General features: G+C 40.6%; 1 protein-coding gene across 3 annotated transcripts in view; it reads right to left on the bottom strand.

Annotated features, from left to right (window-relative positions):
- Positions 1-956: 956 nt before the first annotated feature.
- Positions 957-22,063, bottom strand: part of ranbp10 (RAN binding protein 10) — a 38,591-nt gene continuing 17,484 nt past the window's right edge. Inside the window, exons 4-15 of one of the 3 annotated variants that reach the window (XM_063904854.1) lie at positions 18,313-18,480; positions 18,183-18,205; positions 16,680-16,864; positions 15,745-15,857; positions 15,227-15,335; positions 14,383-14,531; positions 10,993-11,209; positions 9,615-9,754; positions 9,244-9,392; positions 7,256-7,367; positions 5,704-5,845; positions 957-4,591 (exon numbers count right to left, since the gene is read on the bottom strand). In XM_063904854.1, coding sequence (XP_063760924.1) covers positions 5,715-5,845; positions 7,256-7,367; positions 9,244-9,392; positions 9,615-9,754; positions 10,993-11,209; positions 14,383-14,531; positions 15,227-15,335; positions 15,745-15,857; positions 16,680-16,864; positions 18,183-18,205; positions 18,313-18,480 — 1,496 coding nt within the window. In that variant the 3' untranslated portion in view covers positions 957-4,591; positions 5,704-5,714. Of the gene's footprint in view, positions 4,592-5,703; positions 5,846-7,255; positions 7,368-9,243; positions 9,396-9,614; positions 9,755-10,992; positions 11,210-14,382; positions 14,532-15,226; positions 15,336-15,744; positions 15,858-16,679; positions 16,865-18,182; positions 18,206-18,312; positions 18,481-22,063 lie in introns of all 3 variants that reach the window. The other 2 variants (XM_063904847.1, XM_063904841.1) reach the window with 2 other exon arrangements.

Below are 22,063 nucleotides of genomic sequence, written 5' to 3'. Positions count from 1 at the left end.
TGACATTCAAGGTCAAGTACACTTAAACAGTATAATAGGATGTGAAAACAGCTGGGAAAAATGTAAAAGTTAAAAAACCCAGTTATAGGGAAAAGCTATTTTTAAGACAACATAAGAGTACAAGATCAAAATTCCAGTGTATCACGATATGTTTATTATCATTTAAAAATGTGTATAATGAGAAGAGAAACATTTAGAAAACGAGTTTGTTGTCCTCTGAGGGTTTCTCTTAGTGATGGTTATGTATTCCCAACCATATTCTGCCCTCTGCTGTCCAATTACTGTAAAACAGAACCATACTGAACATATCAACATTTAAATTTCCTTTTTTGCTATATATATATATATATATATATATATATAGCAACACTGAATGTAGTGTACCAACACTGAATTTTACATTTTACTTGGCCAGCATTTACTGAAAGCAGTAACATTCATCATAGTTTACTAAAGCAAAAATGTTTTCAGCTAAAAGTCATGCCATGAGGCATACCATTATTTTACCAGCAGCAGGTATATTTTGTATAATATTATTGTCTTTGTGCTTTGGTTTTTTAAAAACCTTGTGGTTGTAATACAAAGGAAACACACGCAGAAGCGTCTCCCAGTGGCAATTATTTCCATTTGTTGGGAAAATGTTTCCACATTTTCATTTTGTGAAGATGATATTTCTCAGGAAATAGGGGAAATTATGACATAAATGCTATTCCATAGTATGAGTCGTCAACACAATCATGAACAGTATTGATTGCGTATGTCTTAGCCCCAGGGGATCATAGGGTTTCAATGCGTGTCTCAACTTGCTTTTACAAAGTGAGTGTTGTTTCGTCATAGACCTGTTGATCCTTGATTGTGTATCTCTACAAATGATGTATCCGAGATGTATAGCATAATACAAATTAGGTAGCATGTATGGGAAAAAAACATACCAAATAAAAACAGGAGATCAATCATATGCTTATGGATGTATTTTAATAAAAATAATTCTGTCAAAATTAAACAGAATACAATATTTCTTTTTTAACATGTTTCCAGTACATAGGCTTTTTTTTTCAATAATAGTTTTTCCTTTTTTTATATCGTTTTAAAAGTCATGCTAAGTAGAGGGTAACTCATTTCACAATTGTTTTTTTTATTTTTATTTTTTGCTAAAACTCAAAGTCAAAATATGAAATTAAAATCATGATAGAAGTCAATTGTGCACAGCTCGTCTGCAATGCCTAAGTCCATTTCTCTGGTCTCTCCTGAAGAAGTCCATGTGGCTCCAGAGGCCTCGGGCCCATTTCCAAAACTGTTCACATTCCTCCTTTCCTTTAAAACAATCACTGATCACATCAGTGGCTATGTCTAGGCAGGGATAAGAGGAAGGGTGCATGGTAACAATGCTGAGACGCAGCCCAGGCTCAAACACAAAGGACAGCTGGGAGACTTATTCCCTACAGGTATGCAACAGAGGTTTGTCTTTCGTGTGTGTGTGTGTGTGTGTGTGTGTGTGTGTGTGTGTGTGTGTGTGTGTGTGTGTGTGTGTGTGTGTGTGTGTGTGTGTGTGTGTGTGTGTGTAACAGAAGTCCTTTACAGCTGTAGAAGCAGATATTGTGAGTGCACTGCATGTGTGGTTATTAGAATAGTTCCTATTATAGCAGAAGGTCTTAATAAAAACCAGCTTGGTAAAAAGATGACCACACACCCTGTTGTAAACCCAACATCGCATACACACATCTCCAGTATTATATTATTCCATATTTCTCTATTCTCATATAAATGGAAATATACACTTCAGGGTGGATCCACAAGTCATTTGCCAGGTCACAATAAAGCAGCCTAAGTGACAGTTTGCCACTAGTCAGACAAAACATTAAGTCATTTGTATTTGGTAGAAAATAGTCTAATGTAAAAACAAAAGAATGAAAATGTTTCAAATAAAGCTGAGGGATGAAACAAGATGTTTGTTATCAAAGTCCAGTTAGTGGATTGGAAATAAGGTGTAGTTGAGTCAGATTTTTTAAATTTTGCAATAAACATTCATCTTTTCAGATACAGAGACAGAAAGCTGATCATAATGATAACAATTCAAAATGAATAATATTAAACTCCAATATTGGATAAGTAAACAAGACATTGTGAAATAAACAATCTTGTGACCAAATAAGCAGTGAGATCATTAAAAATGTTTGTACTTGTAATTTTGGTTTCTAATAAGAACAGTTTACCTGCTTTTATTTTCACAAAAAATGTTCAAAATATGTATCTCTTACTGTCTGTCTGAATGTACCTGTTTTCAGCTTCCTTCTGAATGTCTGCATTTAAGTGCCTTCCACTCCCGAAAAAGCCCAATCTCAGGCCCAACAGGAGCTAGCTAGCATCAGCAAAGAATGTGTTTTTCACATAACATAGTGGTGCTGCTTTCTCTGAGAACCATTTTCAGAGTCATAAACTACTAAAGTCAGAGTTAACCAACTATCATTAGCTGGACTAACACAGGCTCATGAGGAAATAATTCAAATTCCACAAGCCAGCCTAGCTAGTTAGCAAGCTAGCTAGGTAGCTTATGTTGCCTTGTTAAGCTAAAAAAAAAAGAAAGAAACAAACCTGTGTTTGGATTGTGTTCATAAGCAGCGACAATTAGTTGTTTGAACCAAAATGAGTTATTAGCTTGGGAGTTAGCAACTAGTAGTATTGTTTTACAGTAGCTAATTTGAGCTAGCTGGCTACATTTAGGAAGCTCTGGTTTAAGGTTAAAATAGGGTGACCAGACGTCCTCTTTTGCCCGGACATGTCCTCTTTTTATGTCCTGTCCGGAGCGTCCGGGGGGGGGTTAAATAAATTCATGAAAACGTCCGTTTTTCACAGTTTTTCATGGGACCATTAAGCATGTACTTAAATTGAATTGCGCTTTGCACTTAAGTCTACTGTACTTAGACTTCCCCCCCAACAATCGCAAGTGTCCTCTTTTTCTCCACCTCAAATCTGGTCACCCTAGTTAAAAGGGTGGACTTTTAAAAGAGGGCATTTTGACAAGCATGCAACTCAATTATTTCACAATGTATTGGGGGTTTTTTTATATCGAAAAAGTTTGGGCACTAATCAAATTTGCTGTAAGGTGCTATAACTGTCATTTCATGTTGTTGGGTGCTAAAAGTGGAAAATCAAAGGTTTTTTTTATTTTCTATAATAAACTGACTCCAAAACAGGAGGATATTGGAACAATAAACTTATCTCATCTTTTATTAAGTTAATGTACATACTTGGAGGCACTCTGGGATAAACCTTTGGGCTATATAAACAAACTTACCGCCTGTGCATTAATATGCAAGACATATTCCCTTGAAGTTTATGGTTGATATAATATGGAGGTCTCAGGTTTTCACTCAATCACCCTAATTAAATAAATACAATTACTTAATTATCCCAATTATCACCCTAAAATGAATTTGGCTAATTACTTTACCTCTTTGTTTTAAATTATAATTGCTACAGCACATGCACAGAGCAGGTCAGGTGGAGGCCAAAGAATAAAATAGAAAGAAAATAAGAATGCGGTAATGAAAATCCCCAAGGGGGGACTTGACTTTTGGCTGTCGACACCCTGTGCTTGTTAGTCTCCCTTGGAACCCTATTTTCTTTATTCTGGCATCAAAACGACCCTGATAATAGTGTTACATTGGTTCTTGACAGCAGGTGTTGTAGCTGCTACTGGTGCGTAGTTCTGCCACCTCCAACCACATCACTGATTGGTCGATACTCTGGTCGTTACAGTAAAATTAAGGCTTCAACACCTATAATATTCCAATGTAATCACTTGTCCTTAAAGTCCTCCCCCTTGTTACTGGCAGTTTTCTTCTCTACCGAGGTCCTTCAATTCAATTCAGTTTTTTTTTTTTTTTACACGGGATGCAAGCCATTATTTTTTAACCCTCTGGAATAATTGAGGGGCCCACTTGTGTCTTACATCAGTCTATTTTTTTATTTTTCTATCAGCAGCAGTGTACTGTATGACATCAGCTCCACTCAATCAAAGGTGTTTTTCATGTGGAGCACTACTGGATGTAATTCACAACACAATTGCATTTTGGAAGGATAAAGGTTCAGTGTTCAGTGTCTGTCTTCTGTATCAAAGATAAGGTTAATATACCTCAGGTTTTGTTGACCTACAGTTGTAGCGGTCCCCGCAGTAACAAGATGTGTGTATTGTGGTTTGTGATATGGTGAACAACAAAAATGTGGTTAAAATACTGACCGTAGGAAATCAAAATCCACCCAATAAAACAGAAGAAAAAATAAAAAGGGGATTAACAATTTGTTTTGTCCAGGATGAGCACAACAATCTGACAAAAAAAGAACTATAAAAATGGCTAGATAAACAAAATAATAATTAATTATCTTTAAATAGTGTCACACATTTCTTTATTTGATAATACTAAATTAAAAGGAAGCCTTCTTCTCTCCCGCTCGCCTCTGCTCCTCTGACTGTGCCGCTGGCTCGGTCTGATGGACAGCCAAACACACCAATCACACGCATGCTCTCTCCTCCGTCGCCATGACAACTACCTGCAGGACATGCCTTCTCTCAGTGCTACTTAACATTAACCTGTGGAGAGACGGGTAATCATCTAAGCAGGGTAATGAATGATGTAACATGATTAAAACAGCTTGAGCTAATTTTCACGCACAGCATAGACGTGGTTTTGGCATCTGTATTTAATTTTGGAGAACTTCACTTTACTTCATATACTGCATGACCAATGTCTCATACATTTAAATGTTTGTAAAGATTGCATGGATTCAGAATGTGAAATGTTTCTGTAGGACCATAATGAACAGAGACAGTTACAACCTGCAGCTTCACAGAATTTCAATATTTTTCCAAATGCTTTGACACTGGATGGTCAAAAGGCCATGTCATACAGTACTGTCGGTCCCCTCAGAAACACTTTTGATTTGAATCTTATTACCTTAATTTTGGCAATCCTTTCTATGGATCATTTTAACTTTGCACTTGCCACCTACATGAAATGTAATCCAGGGATAAAAGAGTGTACCAGAGAATGCATGACAAACCTTCTAAAGCTTTCAAAGTAAATATTCATTTGGCATAAGTCTTCTTACACGCAAAAGTGACCCCCATGGATTAGCTATTATAGCTATGATTTACAGATCCACTTTCGGGTTAACAAAGCTAGCTAATGATTTAAATGAGAAATTAGGAACAGTAGCAAATCCTCTTATCACTACAATAGACTTATACTTCCACTGTATTAGTCAGATAAACACAACATTTGTATTTAATGTTCCAACATCAAACAGTGACATGTGAACACAGTTATTCAGTCATTTAACTTCCATAAAGCCATTAAGCTCAGATCAGCCTAAACTATGGGCAAAGAGTAGCTGTTTGGATTAGCATTAACTAGCTGACTTTAGTGCAGAAGAATAACTAGTGTGGTTAGCTGGGTAGTTTCAGGTGGTTAATCATTTAGCAATTAGCTACAATAGCTAATCGCGGGGCTTATTTATGAGTTTACTTTCAGTTGGACTTATGTTATGTTATGACTTGTGCCTGTTGTCATAAAACTGGTTGATTTGGGGGTGTGGAATGCAAAGCTAGCATGACCCGTCAGAAAAACTAAAACTTTAATAAGAGAAGGTATTGTGTCAGAAACTTGTATTGTCTGTGGTCTTATCTTACACAAACGTACTCACCTGGACCTGGGCTAGTGCAAAAAGTTGTCTACTCTGGCGAAAGAGCAGGAACCAGACCGGACTCGGGCCATGAGCTGAACACACTCTGTGGCCTGGCCGAGCGCTAACATCAGTGGAGGCTGCTTAGGCAGGTTTTGGGACTCTAGAGCAAAAAAACACAGTCAGGCAGGAAAAGGTGCAACATATGACTGACAATAATGCATCAAGTGTGTGGGCTGGGTATTAGAGACTCCATATTAAAAGGCAGGGATAATGCCAAGTGGTTGCTCTCCTTTTGCCACATTGCTATAAGAATAGTGCGGCGTATTTTTGTAGGCCGACCTGGAAGTAAGCTGTGCATGGGTTCCCTCGGAAAAAAAGCAATGCAATTTCTCCATAGGATTTTGTAAAATAAAAAAAAATAAGATCTGTGGAAAACGAACCTGTCTGATAAATGCACCTTTTGTTCAGCCGGATAATCTCCACATGTCTACCCTACTTTTATCATTTTCAGATAATACATCTAATCGCCAGAAGCAAAATGCTAATCTTATGCTATGAACGAACTACAGACGAGTACAGCAGGGTCGCAGGACTTCAACGTCACGCCAACTTAAGATCGTTTCAACTGACTTTAAAAAAAAATACAGATTCAAAATTGTACAAGTTGAATGGTTGTTTTAAGAGTTTGCAAGAGCGCAGGTACTTGCTTTCAAGCAGAACAGGGGCAGACAAACTTAGCAGGAGTGTTTAAGTGTTCGGCGTAATGACATACAATCTCCTCGACAACTGCTGTAGTCCTATTCAGACACTTGTTAACACACTTCCGGGTTTTAGGACTCATTCCTGAACCACTCTATATGACTGTGTTAGGCTATCCACAAGAAGAATAACTTTAAAGATAACTATACTGATGTGAGCATCCACACTAATGTACATTCTGTTAAGCGTTGCAACAAGCAAATGATGAATGCACCAGCTGTTCCTTCAGCACTGTCACCTTGAAAAGTTAAAAATTGGGTTGTGTTATCTAAACATGTATGTGCTACTAATACACATTTGAATGACCCTCATATACAGCTACAGTATTAACATCATAGTCACAGGATGATAACAATCATCAGTTCTTCTGTTTGGTTTTCTTGTCAGAAACAGCAGACATATTATAAAAATAGTCATTTATTCAGGACTTGATTTTACTTCAGAATATAATGACTTTTGTTTGTAACTCAAGAACTCATCAATCTGAAGGCGGATTGTTGTTGAGCATGAGTTTGTAAAATGGTCCTAAACATATTTTTGATTATCAATAAAGCGTTCTTCAACAGCATCTCTCTCTCCTTGAGTTCTTTTAAACTGTATTGTTATTATTCATATTGTTATTAATAACAATGAGATTAAAAAAGCCGTTGTATCAGTAGTTTCTAAAAATGGATCTATTACATTTTTCTGACGTTGGTGCCTGGTGCCATACATTTCACATTTTGTAACAATATATTTATAGTTATTGTTCTTGGTGTGGATGTCCATTTACAGTAAAAAAAACAACACAGTATCAGTGTTTGCTGTTTACCCAGTATGGCACTGTTGAGTGCGGAGCAGAGGGATTCTCTTTGGGTCGGGTCTAACTGCTGGCCCACCGGGCAGTTCCATGGATCCGAGTACGCTAGCAGGCTGAATGCATCCTAGACAGACAGACAGACAGACATAGAATAAATACATGCAGCTTCCGAGACAGAGTCTAACTTCCCTACAGGTATTCATACATTTCTGTACACATGATTTGTCAGTTGCTTGCACTATTTAGTCTTAAGTGTTTTTTAGCAGTTTTGTGCAAATGTTAGCCTCTTTAAGCTCACTGTTTTGGTTTTCAAGATTCCCACATGTGCCGTTCAGAATATAAATCCTGAAGTGTATGGCCAACACATCCATTAAACAATGAAAGCAAAAACAGATCGTATTAGTAGTTATTGGGGGAAATGCAAATTATGCAGAAAACAACTATCTGCTTAAATTAAAGGCAGGAATCGAATGTCCTAAAATGAAACTGTATCTGATTTCTGAATGTTGGCAAAATAAACAAAGCAAAGCTTGACGAGTTCAAAAGCCTTAATGCTTAGTCATACTTCAAGGTGAATGGTAGTATGAGGACAGGTTTGTGCAAATATTACATTTTTTAACCATTTCTATTAGATTTTCTAGAGCTACATTTGAAATGGGGAGAGAGAGGGGAGGACATGCGGCAAATGGTCTCGAGCCGGATTCGAACCCGGGTCCAAGCCAGTACATGCGTCGCCAGCTCTACCAAGTGAGCTATTTGGCTTCCCAAATTTGTTTATTTTTCAAAACTTAAAGCTGGCTTTATTTGAAGCCAACGCTGCCACTTAGTGGGCGTGGCAGTATTTGATCACATTTAACAGTAACGTATCCAAGCACGAGAAACTGATTAGTTTCCATTACTTTAGGATTTTCGATTATAAAACATCAAGAAAAACAAGAGAAGAAAAATATCCACCAAGAAGGTGAAAACCTTAAAGCTAATTCATTCAGTGATTGTACGTTAAGTATTGGACTACAAAACAATAAGGCTCACAAAGCAGAATTAAAATCTGCTAATTTTACAATAAACATAACATGCTCGTTATACTCTGTATGGATTAAGAGAAGCCACAGCATTTTAAACAAATACAGTTTTTAACCAACTGTAAAGTCAAAAAAGGAAAAACAACAGCAACTACAGCCAATGTACAGGCCTCTGGATTCAGGTTCAATTTAGCAGCTAGTCTGAGGGAATAGTATTAGTTAAAAATGCTGTTTTAGTTTAATGCACTAGAAAAGCAAACGCAGTCATTTATTAAATCAGGAGTGTCCACCTACTGCATTAAAATAAAGAACATGTCGAGACTCATTTCACTCAATTTTGTTTTAGTGAGGTGCGCATGTCTCATAACATATTGTTCTTCGTTTTAAAATGAATGTAATATTGTAATCCTGCTAGTAATCCACATGTTTTATATAAAATTAACAGTAATATGTTTACGTCTTTTTATTATGCAGTTTTGTAATCTAATTATGAAATCCAGTTACATGTATTTTCTGACTCCGCAAGGTATGTAGTCTTTCTGACTGGTGGTTCAGCAGCTGGAATTAAATCAACAGTAGCAGAAAAGCAAAAAAATAAAAAGGGCAAATTTTGTTATGAAAAAAGTTTTGCTATAATGCAATTACTACAAAATGTCTGTGTTCAACAAACAACTACAATCTGTCCCCTCGGCAGAGCCTTTATCATTCCCCTGCAGTTGTGCGGCTGCTTATGAATCAGAGGACACATCCTGCAGTCCAAAGTCATTTGAGCCCTCTCCTCTGCATCTCCACAGAACCGACCCATGGGATGCTACAGAGTGGGACTCTATCCGATTTATGACAGCACATCCTAAATCAAACATTTCTGAAATTCCTGCAGCGTGTACAGAATGCTGCACTGAGGATTTTACCCGGTGCCAACAGAGGAAATCTCTTCCGTGAAAGTGTGAGCATGTGCAGTCGTGTGTGTGTTTGTACCTGTAACATCTTCTTGTGTGTGGCATTCTTGCCATACTCGCGACACAGCTGTTCGTTGAGTGACTGTAACTCCCGTCCAAACTGGATCATCCTCTCTGTGGCGGCCTGGTTCCCTCCACAGAGCTGTCGGCCATTACTGCAACCATCATCTGCTGGCAACAGAAACAGAGGTACACACAAGGTTAAAGAAAACACACCCTGATAGAAGATGAATGGAGGAAAAAAGGATGACGTTAGAAGGGAGGTATAAGACAAAGCACAAGATGAATCAAATATAGAAAAATAGGTAAAACAGAGGCAAAAAAATAAGATTCATGGTGTTGCTTATATGCTACAAACCGGTGTGTGTGTGTGTCTGTGTGTGTGTTTACCTGTGACCCCATTGCCAATGCTGTTGTCGTCTGGCTGAAGGATCTCTTCGTGTTTGTATGTGCCATTCATGATCCGCGCTGAGGATCCCTCAACAACCCCGTTGGTATAGTGCTCTGCTTCAATCTCCATCTCACTGTCACTTCACAAACACACACACAGACACACAGGCACACAAATACAGAGACACAAAAGACGAAGCATTAGGAGGATGAAAAGTCATAGAAAATAAAATTGAAATGATGATTTATGCACCAAGATTCCTCATCCAAACAAGACCATAGACAACACTAAGCAGAGATAACTGTTTATAGAAGTACAAGTAGTAGTAGTTAATTGTCCTCAAGGGTATGGTAACATTTTATTTATCAATTACATTGCCTTCACCTGGGGACCCTTTAACAACAGAAGTCCAGTGAGGCCACAATTTTACTTTTGTATTCAAACCGTTTACCTAGTATCTAGTCGGATGCACACTTTGTAAAGCTGCTACTAGCACATTAGCTGCATGTTAAGCCAAAAGTCAATTTAGTTTGTAAAATGTCATTATCAGGTACAGAATGGTGGCAAATAAGATAAATAAGGCCACATTTGTCAACAATAAATAACTTTCCAATGTGCTACTCTCTGCCATGCCAAGAAATAGATCGTACATGAACCCTTAAAGGCCCTCCAAAGCTAGGTTGCAAATTACAAACTCTTACATTAACTATTCCTTACTAAATAATCAAACAAGTAAATGTTTATTCTTATTGTTAAAACTGAAATCTAATTGTGTCTGGAACACAACCATACAACTGTCAACCGATTCTGAGCTCCTCACATTTCATACCAGTGAAAGAAGCCAGAATCTCTCAAGCTAAAAAAACGAGGGTATAAGTTGTTAGAGAAATGTGTTTTTTAGCAGTACATAGTATGCACTCATTAAACATAGGACAACATCTAAGTGGAACTAAAGGAAAAGGTCTCTCTGTCTGTAACAGACCCGCGACACATGTATGAAAGTGTGTCCTGAAAAGTAGAGACCGCAGAGACCTCTTCAGCGTTTGGCAAATATTATCAAAATAATCAAAGACAAAACAAATCCTTTTGGGATGGGCAAATGGCTTTTATGGACAAACTCCCAGCCCTAGATGGACCTTTTTTCTCACTGGCTGCCTACAACCTACTCCATATCCTTGTGGAAAGCCCTGAGTGCAGTATGATAGATGCTGCCAATGTTCACGAGTGCCATCATTTTTATTAGCTTGCAGTGATTACATATTAATGTCTTAAAATGACTGCGGTTATGATTTATTGATGACAAACTCTCCCATCAAATACAAGTTTTTGTATTTGTAAGCATAACGATGCTAATACTAGTGACTGACAGGGCATTACCTGGTTTCCTGGGTGCTGTTGGCGCTGTGCGGCTGGCTCTTGGTGGAGTCGGAGGAGTTGGACTCGGAGTAGTTGACAGAGGAAGGGGAGGAGGAGGAGGAAGAGGAGGCGGAGGAGGACACGCTGGGGTATTTGACGCTGCTGTTTCCGGTGCCACTGTGGCTCTTTGATTTGTTGGGGGGGGTCACTCCGTTACTGCAAGTGGGGCTGTCTGATCCTGTGTGTGGAGGGAACAGTACATCTTTACTTTAATGTGTTTTTTCTTTTTTTCTTTGTATTTTTATTCTACGTTTTCTCATTCAAAAAAATGATGCTTTTGTATGTAAAGCATATAAGATAAGGCATGTTACTTTGTGTCGTTTTAATTATACTGTTTTTTGGGCAAAGTACATGTAAGGACAAACCAAGCCAATAGATAGAAAGGCAAAAACACAATAAAACTAATGTTTCTATTTCATCCTTACTGACCGCCAGAGGCAGTGCTTTAGCACTGGATATATTCCGTCTCGCGCCTGCGCAGGTCGAGTATTTATAACAACAAAGTCGCATGGCATAAAGATTCTGCCGTGCCTAGACGACTGGCTGATTTGTGCGCTGTCCCGGTCTCAGACGACCCGGGACACGGCTCTCCTTCTTTCTCACGTGGCCCAGCTGGGTCTCAGGATGACCTTCGAGAAGAGCTCTCTGAACCCCTCTCAGAGCTTAACCTTCATTGGTGTGGCTCTGGACACAGTCACTATGAGGGGTTGTCTGTCAGCTCAGCGCATGGACGACATCCTCCACCTCCTTCCCCACTTCCGAAGGGGCAGGTAATTGCCCTACTTTCTGTTCCTCCGCCTTCTGGGCAAGTTGACAGCTGCCTCAGCTGTCGTTCTCTTGGGCTTACTATCGCTGCGCCCCCTGCAAAGATGGCTGAATGGCCTCCACTTGGACGCCAAGTGGCACAGGCACAGGAAGATCGGGGTGTCACAGCAGTGCCTCCTCGCTCTATCCCCATGGAGGGTGAGGTCATATTTGTCAAGAGGTGTGCCCATGGGCTCCATTCCATTCCACAGAGAGACTGTCTCAACGAATGCCAGCCTCTCTGGATGGGGTGCAGTGTGGCAGAACAGGACAGCTCAGGATCAGTGGTCTGCTCAGGACCGCACAGAGCGTGTCAATGTGCTGGAGCTACGAGCTGTGCATCTCGCTCTCAAGCACTTCCTGCCATACTTGAGAGAGACGCATTTACTTGTTCGGTCGGACAACACTGCAACCATCATAAACCATCAGGGGGGCACCAAATCTTCATGGTTGCTAGAAGTGTCCCTGGTGCTTCTGATGTGGGCAGCTCCTCGCCTGACCAGCCTACCTGCAATGTATCTACCAGGGGAGCAGAACCTGGTCGCCGACTTCCTCTCCCGCAACAAACCTCTTCCCGGGGAGTGGCGGCTTCATCCAGAGGTGGTGCACAGCATCTTGGGTCTCTTCGGCAGGGCAGAGGTGGATCTCTTTGCCTCAGAGAGGTCAACCCACTGTTCCCTCTGGTTGTCCCTAAAGGAGAAGACCAGCCCCCTGGGTCAGGACACTCTGGCCCACACATGGCCAGAGGTTCTTCTCTATGCCTTTCCACCCCTTTCTCTGATCTCCTCAACACTTCTCAGAGTGCTTCAACAGGGCCAAAGGCTTCTTCTGGTGGCCCCTTTCTGGACAGCCCGGACTTGGTTTCCGCTGCTGCACAGACTCCGCTGCGGGACGCCCTGGCGCCTCCCTGGCAGGAAGGACCTATTGTCTCAGCTGGGGGGTTGGATTTGGCATCCCGACCCCTGCCGCCTTCAGCTGTGGGTTTGGCAGCTAGAGGGCCGGACCCTTTGCTGAGTGACTGCATAGAGCCCGTCAAGGAGACGATTCTGAATGCCAGAGCACGGTCTACTCGTCGGCAGCACGAGAACAGGTGGAAGCTGTATTCCGACTGGTGCACAGTTCGGAACGAAGACCCGGTACATTGCTCTGTGCCTACTATCCTGGAGTTTCTCCAGTCCCTCCTAGACGGTGGCAGGTCTCCCTCTACACTGAAGATGTATGTGGCTGCTATGTCAGCGGAACATGCCGGGGTCAACAACCACACAGTGGGGAGCCACAGGCTGGTGTCCCTCTTCTTAAAAAGGAGCTCAGAGGTTGCGTCCCCCGATCGCCCCGGGGGCCCCTACATGGGACCTGCCCCCAGTGTCCGACGCCCTATGCTTGCCTCTCTTTGAACCCTTAGCGGAGGCAGAGCTGAGGTGGCTGTCGGTCAAAACGGATTTTCTCCTCGCCATCACTTCCGCAAAGCGTGTAGGCGAACTACATACCCTGTCGATGAACAACTTGTGTTTGAGTTGGAACTCCGATGGTTCTGGCGTCACACTGTGGCCAAAAACGGCATTCCTCCCTAAGGTGCTGGCATGCTCACAACTTAATCGGCCTATCCAACTGGCACGGTTGGACCCCCCAATTGGAGAGGGGGAAGAACGTTCAGAGCTGTTGTGCCCAGTGCGGGCCCTTAGAGCTTATGCCGAGACTATCACGTCGCGTACGGCGGTCTGAACAGCTCTTTGTCTGTTACGGTGGTCCTAGGAAGGGCTGTGCTCTGACAAAACAGCGCCTGTCCCACTGGATCGTGGACAGCATTGCCCATGCATACAGGACAAGTACCCGTCCTCTACCGTCTGGAATAAAATGCCACTGTACCAGGAGTGTCTCCACGTCATGGGCGACCATGAGAGGGTGGCCTTGGAGGTCATATGTGCTGCGGCCACATGGGCATCACCGAGCACATTTTCCAGATACTACAGAGTGAATGTTGCCACCTCCCATCCATTGGGCGTGGTTTTTCCTCCCGAGTTCCTATACTACACCTTTATGAGGCGAGTACTCAGGAGTCTCGCGACTCTGTTGTTATAAGTCATCCAGTGCTAAAGCACTGCCTCTGGCGGTCAGTAAGGATGAAATAGAACAAAAGTTACGGATGTAACTACGGTTCTATGAATCCTGGATGCCCGCCAGAGTTATTGGTCGCTCAGAATCCCGTGATTCCGCGAGAAGATTCTGTAGGACTGATCTCGTAGATGATACCAGAACAGGGTCATACGAGGTCACACGTGACTTTGTTGTTATAAATACTCGACCTGCGCAGGCAAGAGACGGAATATATCCAGTGCTAAAGCACTGCCTCTGGCGGTCATCCAGGACTCATAGAACTGTAACTGTAACCGTAACTTTCCATTTATTTCTCTTTTTTTAAATAAAGTGTGCAGGTCTCTTTATTTAATATGTTAATCTACTCTTCCTATTTTTTTCTTTATCTTTATTCTCCCCTTTCTTGACCGATTTCTGTGTGCTGCTGAATTTAAAAGAGGTGATGCTGTTTACCTCCGGTGTGCAGGTGTGTGTTGCTGGCTCCATGGCGGGGGCTGAGGCTGGGTGAGCCAGGGTAACTGTCCTGGGACTTTGGGGAGCGAATGGACAAGCAGCGGACCTCGCTGTCTGTACCGTTCACCATCTCCACAAACTGGCGACACCTAAGAAGCAACCGGTGTTAATGGTATTTACTGGTAAATGATAAGCAGTAATATACATCCACAGCAGCATAGAGAGGTTTAGGAATGAGTCTCAAAACCTGGAAATTTGTTAGCATTTTATCATTCAATTTCCGTTGTCTGGAAGTCAAGTTGTTTTTTAACCCGTTTGTTATTAAGAAGATCCATGGTTAGCACCAGCTTAAGAGATTTTCAAGTTTTTTCTATGACATAAAAGGGCCAATAAATACCCCACTGGTGAAGGTCCAAGACTTCTTTGTGTCATAAAAACTGCAGTTGCTAACAAGTGATTAATTGACACGTTGAACATTAGCCGCCTTTAGCTTAGAAGGGGGTGACGTGGGTCCATGTGACCGCGTTGAAGCTTGTTTATGGTCGTAAACATTAACTTTTGTATTCACACTTTAATAATCATGAAAGTGGTGTGAATGTGGGGATTATCCTGCTGAACAACACGTGTAAGTGTGATAAAAGTCTGTTTACCATGGCTCTTATCTTTTGTAATATTCCGAAATCCAATGGAAAAACCCCCTTGCTCTCTGTCTACTGATCATTGCGATGCTAACTTGTGGGTGGCCACTGTATCGGTGAAGGTAGAAATCAATGTTCACAGATTATTTACAACGCAGCCTCTTTGACTTAGATTGGATGTTTATTTTCAAACAGCTCGCACTTACTTCAACATGAATAGTAAGTTAGGGTTGTGTTCTAACAGGCCCGGATAAAGCTGCTGAGTAGCCTCTATGGCTTCGCCCACCCGTCCTGCCAGCACCAGCTTCTGTATTCCTATTAGACAAAAGAAACAGGGCGCTATTTACAATATATTGATCAAGTGGAACCGTGCTTTCACAGCAAATATTCGAAAGAGGTCAGTGTGTCATTCATAGAGGTCATAAGGGGACAATCAATACCCACAGTGTCTAATTCTGGACGTTGTTTGTTTCAATATGATGAGTGACTCTCAATTTTTGTCTACTATTTGTTTGTAATATCTGGTATACGTAGCAGAAATGTATTATTTATTGTACAGCAATGAAAACTAGTCAGTACTGGTAGTGTTTTGTTGTAAAACATTTAACTACACCTTTAGGAGAATAACAACAACAAGCCTGGGAAGTTATTGGTGCTAGGATCAATACTATATTACATATGAAAATGTGAAATATTTTGTGAGTTGTTTATTTTCTTCACTTACTCTGTCTGTTCTTTATAGATGTCTGGTCCTCTTGTATCATGGTCTCTGTGGCTCTGGCGAAGGCTGTTGCGGTGGCACAGTACCCATGATGCACCAGGTAACTAGACACCATACTGGAGGCAAGTCAGGGAAAAATTGTTTAACGGTTGCCTTTTTTAAGTGTGATGATTCTGTTGTCCAGACAATGGAATGAAAAATCTGTGTTCTTCCTGAGGACACATTTCTAAGAACAGGTTAAAAATATAGTTTGATCATTAAAAAAAAGTGGGCACTGTAGTTTTTAACAATCCTTACTGAGATATCAGAAGGTAGTGCATTTTTTGGAGCCTATGTCCTCCATTAGTATATTCCAAATTTGGTGGTCAAGTCAGAATTTACAGCATACAGGAAACTACAGTGCTAATCTTTATGTTAATAAAAGGAACATTTCACCCAGTAAAACAGTTCAATATCTTTTGAATAGTTTTTGGAAAACAATTTGGCTCTACGGCACAGAGAAATAAGATTTAAGGCTTCAGTAAAGAAAAAAGTGCAATATATCAGAAGTATGTTGTATGTGTAAAATGAACCTTTTTTCCGATACAACAATGTCAGCTTTAACTGCTTTTATTGAAATAACAATTATTGCTTTCAAAAGTATTACTGCAGTATCACTTAAAACAGCGTGTTCTTAATATAAGAAATGATTTGCTTTAATGTTGATCTAAAATAATCTGCAATGCTGAGTTTCTAAAAGGTATATTCAAAACATTAAAATTCAAGTCTGATCGACCACATTTAATATTCAATATTCCTTCTTTCAACGCATTTTTGTTCCGAATGTTTGGTATGACCTTGCAGCTTGCTTTGATGTTGAATTACAGAAAAAATTAAGAACATAGACTTGTAGTTCAAACGTAGCAGAAATGTGTATTTGTGGAGGTGTGTAATCTTACTTCTGCAGGACCGCCTGCCACTCTCCCAGCCTCTCTCCTATGGGGAAGCGAGCGATCATGCCATGGATCTTTGCCCGCCATTCGCTCATGTAGTCCTCGATGTCGAAGACAAACGGCTGCTGGCCAAAGTTTGCGTCTACGATCTCACCCGGAGTTTGAAGCCCCACAGTGGGGTACAGGTTGGGCTAGGGGATATTAAAGATACCAAAAAATCTGGTTATAAAGTTTAAAACTTACAATGTTGTAATTTTAAGAGAATTTTTAGTAAATGGTGTCTAAGTGCTACCTGGTACCAACACATTTTTTTTTTTTTAAATGTTCACAGACTACTACATACAACTTACAAATCAGACTATTTTATGGTGAGCCCATTGGAAATGAATGGGCCTGCGACGGAGTTATACAAAGGCTGCAAATGTTTCAGCGGTGCTCCATAACGGCAACAGCGCACCAAATGTCTAGGTGAATGTACCAATGTATGAGTGTTAAAGCCAAATCCATGTTTTCACCCCAAAACTCTAACCCTAACCCTGTCTTTTGAATACTGAATAGCATAACAGTGGGAAGTTGTACACCAGACAAATAAAGGATAAAGTTACAGAATGTTAAAACAGTTACAATCTGTATGCTAGTCATTAGTTCATGGTGGCAGCAGGGTTGTTTACCTGCAGCTCTAACTGGGACACTAATACAGTTGGTCCACTGTCATCTTTTTATTGATTTTGGAAACATCCTGGTTTGTAAAATATACTTCATGCCTAAGCCTAACAAGTGTAAGCATTGATTGTGTTAAGCCTCAGGTCACGGCTTGTTAAGTTCCTGTAATGGAAAACTGTCATTGGGTAAACTGGATAACAATCCCGTCTTTATCAGGCTATCATTAGATTATAGGATTCAGTTGGACTTTGCAATATAAAAAAAAACACCAAATGATTTTAACACCATCATCTGTTTGAATGCTGTTTAGGTCTGACAGTGGTTGCTAACTCCATCTGCTCTAGCAACATGTGGCCAGCAGCCAACTGTGATTTTGTGTTCTTTTCTCAAAATTTATTTGGCTGGTAAAACTGTTCAAGTGGTTGTGGGTTGTTGTTTTTGTTTCAGAGGAATGTTCCAGTTACTGCAGCCACTGGACAAAAAAAGGATGGTTTCCAACTGCCAATATGGGCTGCATTTAGAGACTAACCTGGCTGACACTATATCTTATTTTACAGTTAGTGAGTCACTACAGTAACAGGAATGGTATGATAAGGATCATATAGGTTTTGCATCATCATATTAGTGTAATTTGTAGAATGAAAATTATATAGTGCATATTTTTCTCACACATTTTCTCCAAAAACAAACAAATTAGAGTATCTTAATGGCTGCAAGAGCAATGGTGGAGCTTACTGATATAAGATATGCCAATAAAAGTAAAACCAAAGTAAGTTTGATAATAAAAAAAAGCACTAGTAGATTTATGAAGGCATTTAAAAATAATGCACATATAGTTATACTTACAGGGAGGTCTGTGAAGGCTACCCCTAAGGGACAAAAAGGACAAATGGTTAAAGTATATTCAATGAAATGATGCACTAAATAACAAACAATGCATTACTGTATCACACAATTCAATTCCATGTTCACTAACCTAAGCTGATGCCATTTTTGGTGTAAAAGCATGTGTTGTTGATAAGGTTAACGCAGCAGCCAATCACGTCCCCGGTGGTGAACGTAGGGCCGTACGGTTGGCCGGTCCCGGAGGAGCAGAAGGAGTGGCCATCGTCTCCGTGGTAACCGTATGAGTGCTTATCCCATCCTAAAATAGGAAAAGGATTAGGATTAGTAATGAAAAATGTTTGGTTAGCCAGTGGAATTATTTTTTTTGCATGTTGCTCTAAATGAGTGCTTCCTATTCAGTCTAAACTGCACACACTGCTCTGAATACAACGGAGCATCTGAGGTGAGGCGACTTGCTCGAGGTCACTCTTACGTCGTGCTGAAGCAGAGGAGACAGTTACTCATTGACTTCTGATGCTCAGATTTTCCCATCAGACTACCACTGCCTGCAGGGCGTTTCATGAAAATTCACACTGACGCACACATACACACTTTCTGTCTCCTTGGTATGCCGTGCAGTGCTGAGGACAACCAGCAGGAGGATCTGTGCTATGTTAAGAAACTGGTGAGTCACTGACAACAGCAACAGGGGGGGGGGGGCTCATAACTACTTAATGCTTTATCCCTGCAGGTAATGATGCATGTGTAGGTTAATGTGCGTTATTTATGCCTTTGTAGAGTTTTTCAGTTTACCACTCGGGAAACACATTTGGAAACACTTTATTTTACAAGTCTATAATTTCCTTATAACTTCAAATAAGGTTTCTAGAAAGCAGTTTGTTCAAAAGGAAACAATGTCAATATACTTTTTTTAAACCAGCGATTAAAGAAAGCTTAAGTGTCTCTGATAAAAAATGGATCCATTTAAATTTGCAACATTTATCACCAACTATTTTGGTTGATTGAAGTACTTTTTTCATGCAAAACTGTCAGAACATTTAGGTTACAACCTCTTAAATATGTAGATATCCTGCTTTCCTCTGTTTATTTTAATTTAATAGTAAGTATTTTTGGGGGGGGTTTTGGAGTGACAAAAAAAGACTGAGAGTGGAATTCTCATTAAACCATCAACAGGAAAGCAAATCAAAGAAATTGCCAAAATGATATAAATATTCCTTTCCTGAACTTAGAACTCCTCAAAAAATGTTTAGAGAAAAAAAAATCATTTTTACACTTAATGGAGAATAACATTTCCCCTTATTCCAAAAATATGTACTTGGCTGCCTATGATGACATTACATTACACAATTCTTTTGAGGAGACTGGCTTCAAAATGATAAATGGTAAATGTATTAATATAGCACTTTATCCAGTCTGTAAGAGTCCCTCAGAGCACTTTAAATATACAAGTCATTCACACCCATTCATACAGAGGCAGGGGCTGCCCAGGGAGCTATATTCACACATATTCCCTCTGGCCTTGCTATCAGGGGCCACTTAGGGTTAAGTGTCTTGCTGACTGTAGGGGCCCACAAACCCACAACCACACAAATAAAAGATAACCACACTACCTCAGCCACAGTCACAATTGAACCATTCATTTGAACAATTATCTAAGATTTCGCAATAGAAACCATCAATCCCACCAAAGCATTGTAAAACATTTCTGCATAAAGCCCTAAATGTGGAAATTAAGCTGTGGTTCCCAATGGGGTAGTGCACCGATGAAGTATTTCTTTGTAGGCCAACCAAGTTAGCATGGCAACAGGTCCCTTTACAAAAACCAATGGGTTTTCTCAATTGGATTGCGGGAATATTTCATTACAATAAATATTTGCCATACTTTTGTTTGTTTATGATACTTACATGTTTTGTTCAGCAGGATAATATCCATAAAATAACATTAATGGTAAAGTATGGTAAAGTTAAAAAAGCTATGTTTAAGCTATAAATTAAATACAAGACGCTACAATGCTGTATCAAAAGCGCTAATCTAAAAGGTGGCTAATGTTCTCTTATTTCAATATGACATTTAGTCGTCTCATTTAGCACATCTTTGCAACCGCCTTTTTTATTTCCAATAGAAGCTTCGGACATTCACCAGTGGGTTATTTATTGAAATATAAAATGAACAAAACAAAAAATCTATTAAGCTTCTGTTAACCACAGATCTGATGTTAAACTTCTACCCAAAAACAAAACGTAAAACATTGACTCAAGAAGAAGAAACCAGATTTGGTAAAATGCTAATTCATTTCAGGGTTTGAGGACTCATTGCTGCACCACTCACTTTCTTCAACGATGAGTCGGTTTTCATATGTATGTTCTCCATTTTTCTGTGAATGATTACTCACATTAAATAAAATACACGCCGTTCCAGTGGATCTAAACCAGCACCCTAATTCAAGTCAAACATACAGATTGGATCTGCAAAGACAATATCGATTTCAATACGACTTAGAACTGACAACAAGGCAGGAGTCCTCTTCGGCAAAGGGAAACAACTATATTTGAGAACATCTGACATTCACTTGCAGTCATTTGGATTACAAGCTTCGTTACGCCTCAAGTTTAACACTAGTCCGGTTTCGGTGGCGTTGTCTTCCTGAATGAGATCTGACCCAACTGCGTTCCCCTTCAGTTCACTGCTCTGACAGTGTCGCTCCTCAATCGCAGCTTGTGTGTCGTTGCCAAAAACCAAAGCGGGGTTAGTGAAAGTAGGTCGTGGGTGAGATACCAGATGCGTACTTGTATATGTGAGCATGTAATAAAGTATTTACCTAAGCAGAATGTGTGAAATGTGTATGCACCATGTGCACTGGTGTGTTTCTTTTAACTTGAGTGCATACTGGGCCATCTCTCTGTACATTTGTGTGTGTGTGTGTGTGTGTGTGTGTGTGTGTGTGTGTGTGTGTGTGTGTGTGTGTATGTGTATGTGTGTGTGTGTGTGCGTGTGTGGTGAGGTATTAGATTAATTTGCTGACAGGGATATTGCCTCTAAAGCCAGGCTCACTGCTCCAACATGCTAATGAAATGGGCAGGCCTCCACAGCAGGATCAGACACAGAGGTCAGCAGTGGAGAACATTGTACTATTAAAAGGGACACACACACACACAAACTCACAAATATATATATATATAAAACACAAACTATCGCGTGAGTACACCAAAACATGTGCAGATGGACAGAAAAGTGTGCAAAAACACAGACAAGAACACTCAAGAGACGCCATCAAGTCAGCCCAGGACACACAGGATAAGTCTACAGAGTTTGGGACAAACACCGGTGGCACAAAACCACTTTGAGTCGCTCAGAGCTAAGGCAATCAACAGTAATCTGTCTGCCAGGGCTACCGACCATCTGTAGTGGAAACCTAGCAACCAGAAATATTTTCATAACTAATGTGTGAACAGGTTTGGAAAAACATGTGCATCCATCGCAAGGCCGTTTCACCCTTTGTGTGACATTTGACATGTGAATCAAGAAGAGATGAGAATGAGTGATCTGTGTGTGGGTGTTTGTGTGTGTGTGTGTGTGTGTGTGTGTGTGTGTGTGTGTGTGTGTGTGTGTGTGTGTGTGTGTGTGTGTGTGTGTGTGTGTGTGTGCATGCGTGTGGATCTAGAGGCTGCTGAACTGCCCGCTCTGGCCTGCTGTCGACAGCATTCCACAGGCCTCTGCCACCGGACACATCTTGACTAGTCAATAGGCAGGTCAAATGGCCACAGCCGGACAATGCGACTGGTCCAGAGCAGAGGAGTGGTTGTGATTGGTTGTAAAAGGCAAGGGACCATATTCAGGTTACAGGCTGCTGTATGTCTACTGTGCTTCCTCCCATGTCATT

The sequence above is a fragment of the Eleginops maclovinus genome, chromosome 2 (assembly GCF_036324505.1).
Source record: "Eleginops maclovinus isolate JMC-PN-2008 ecotype Puerto Natales chromosome 2, JC_Emac_rtc_rv5, whole genome shotgun sequence".
In the NCBI taxonomy this organism is placed as follows: domain Eukaryota; kingdom Metazoa; phylum Chordata; class Actinopteri; order Perciformes; family Eleginopidae; genus Eleginops; species Eleginops maclovinus.
This window is presented reverse-complemented; position numbering and strand designations above follow the sequence as displayed.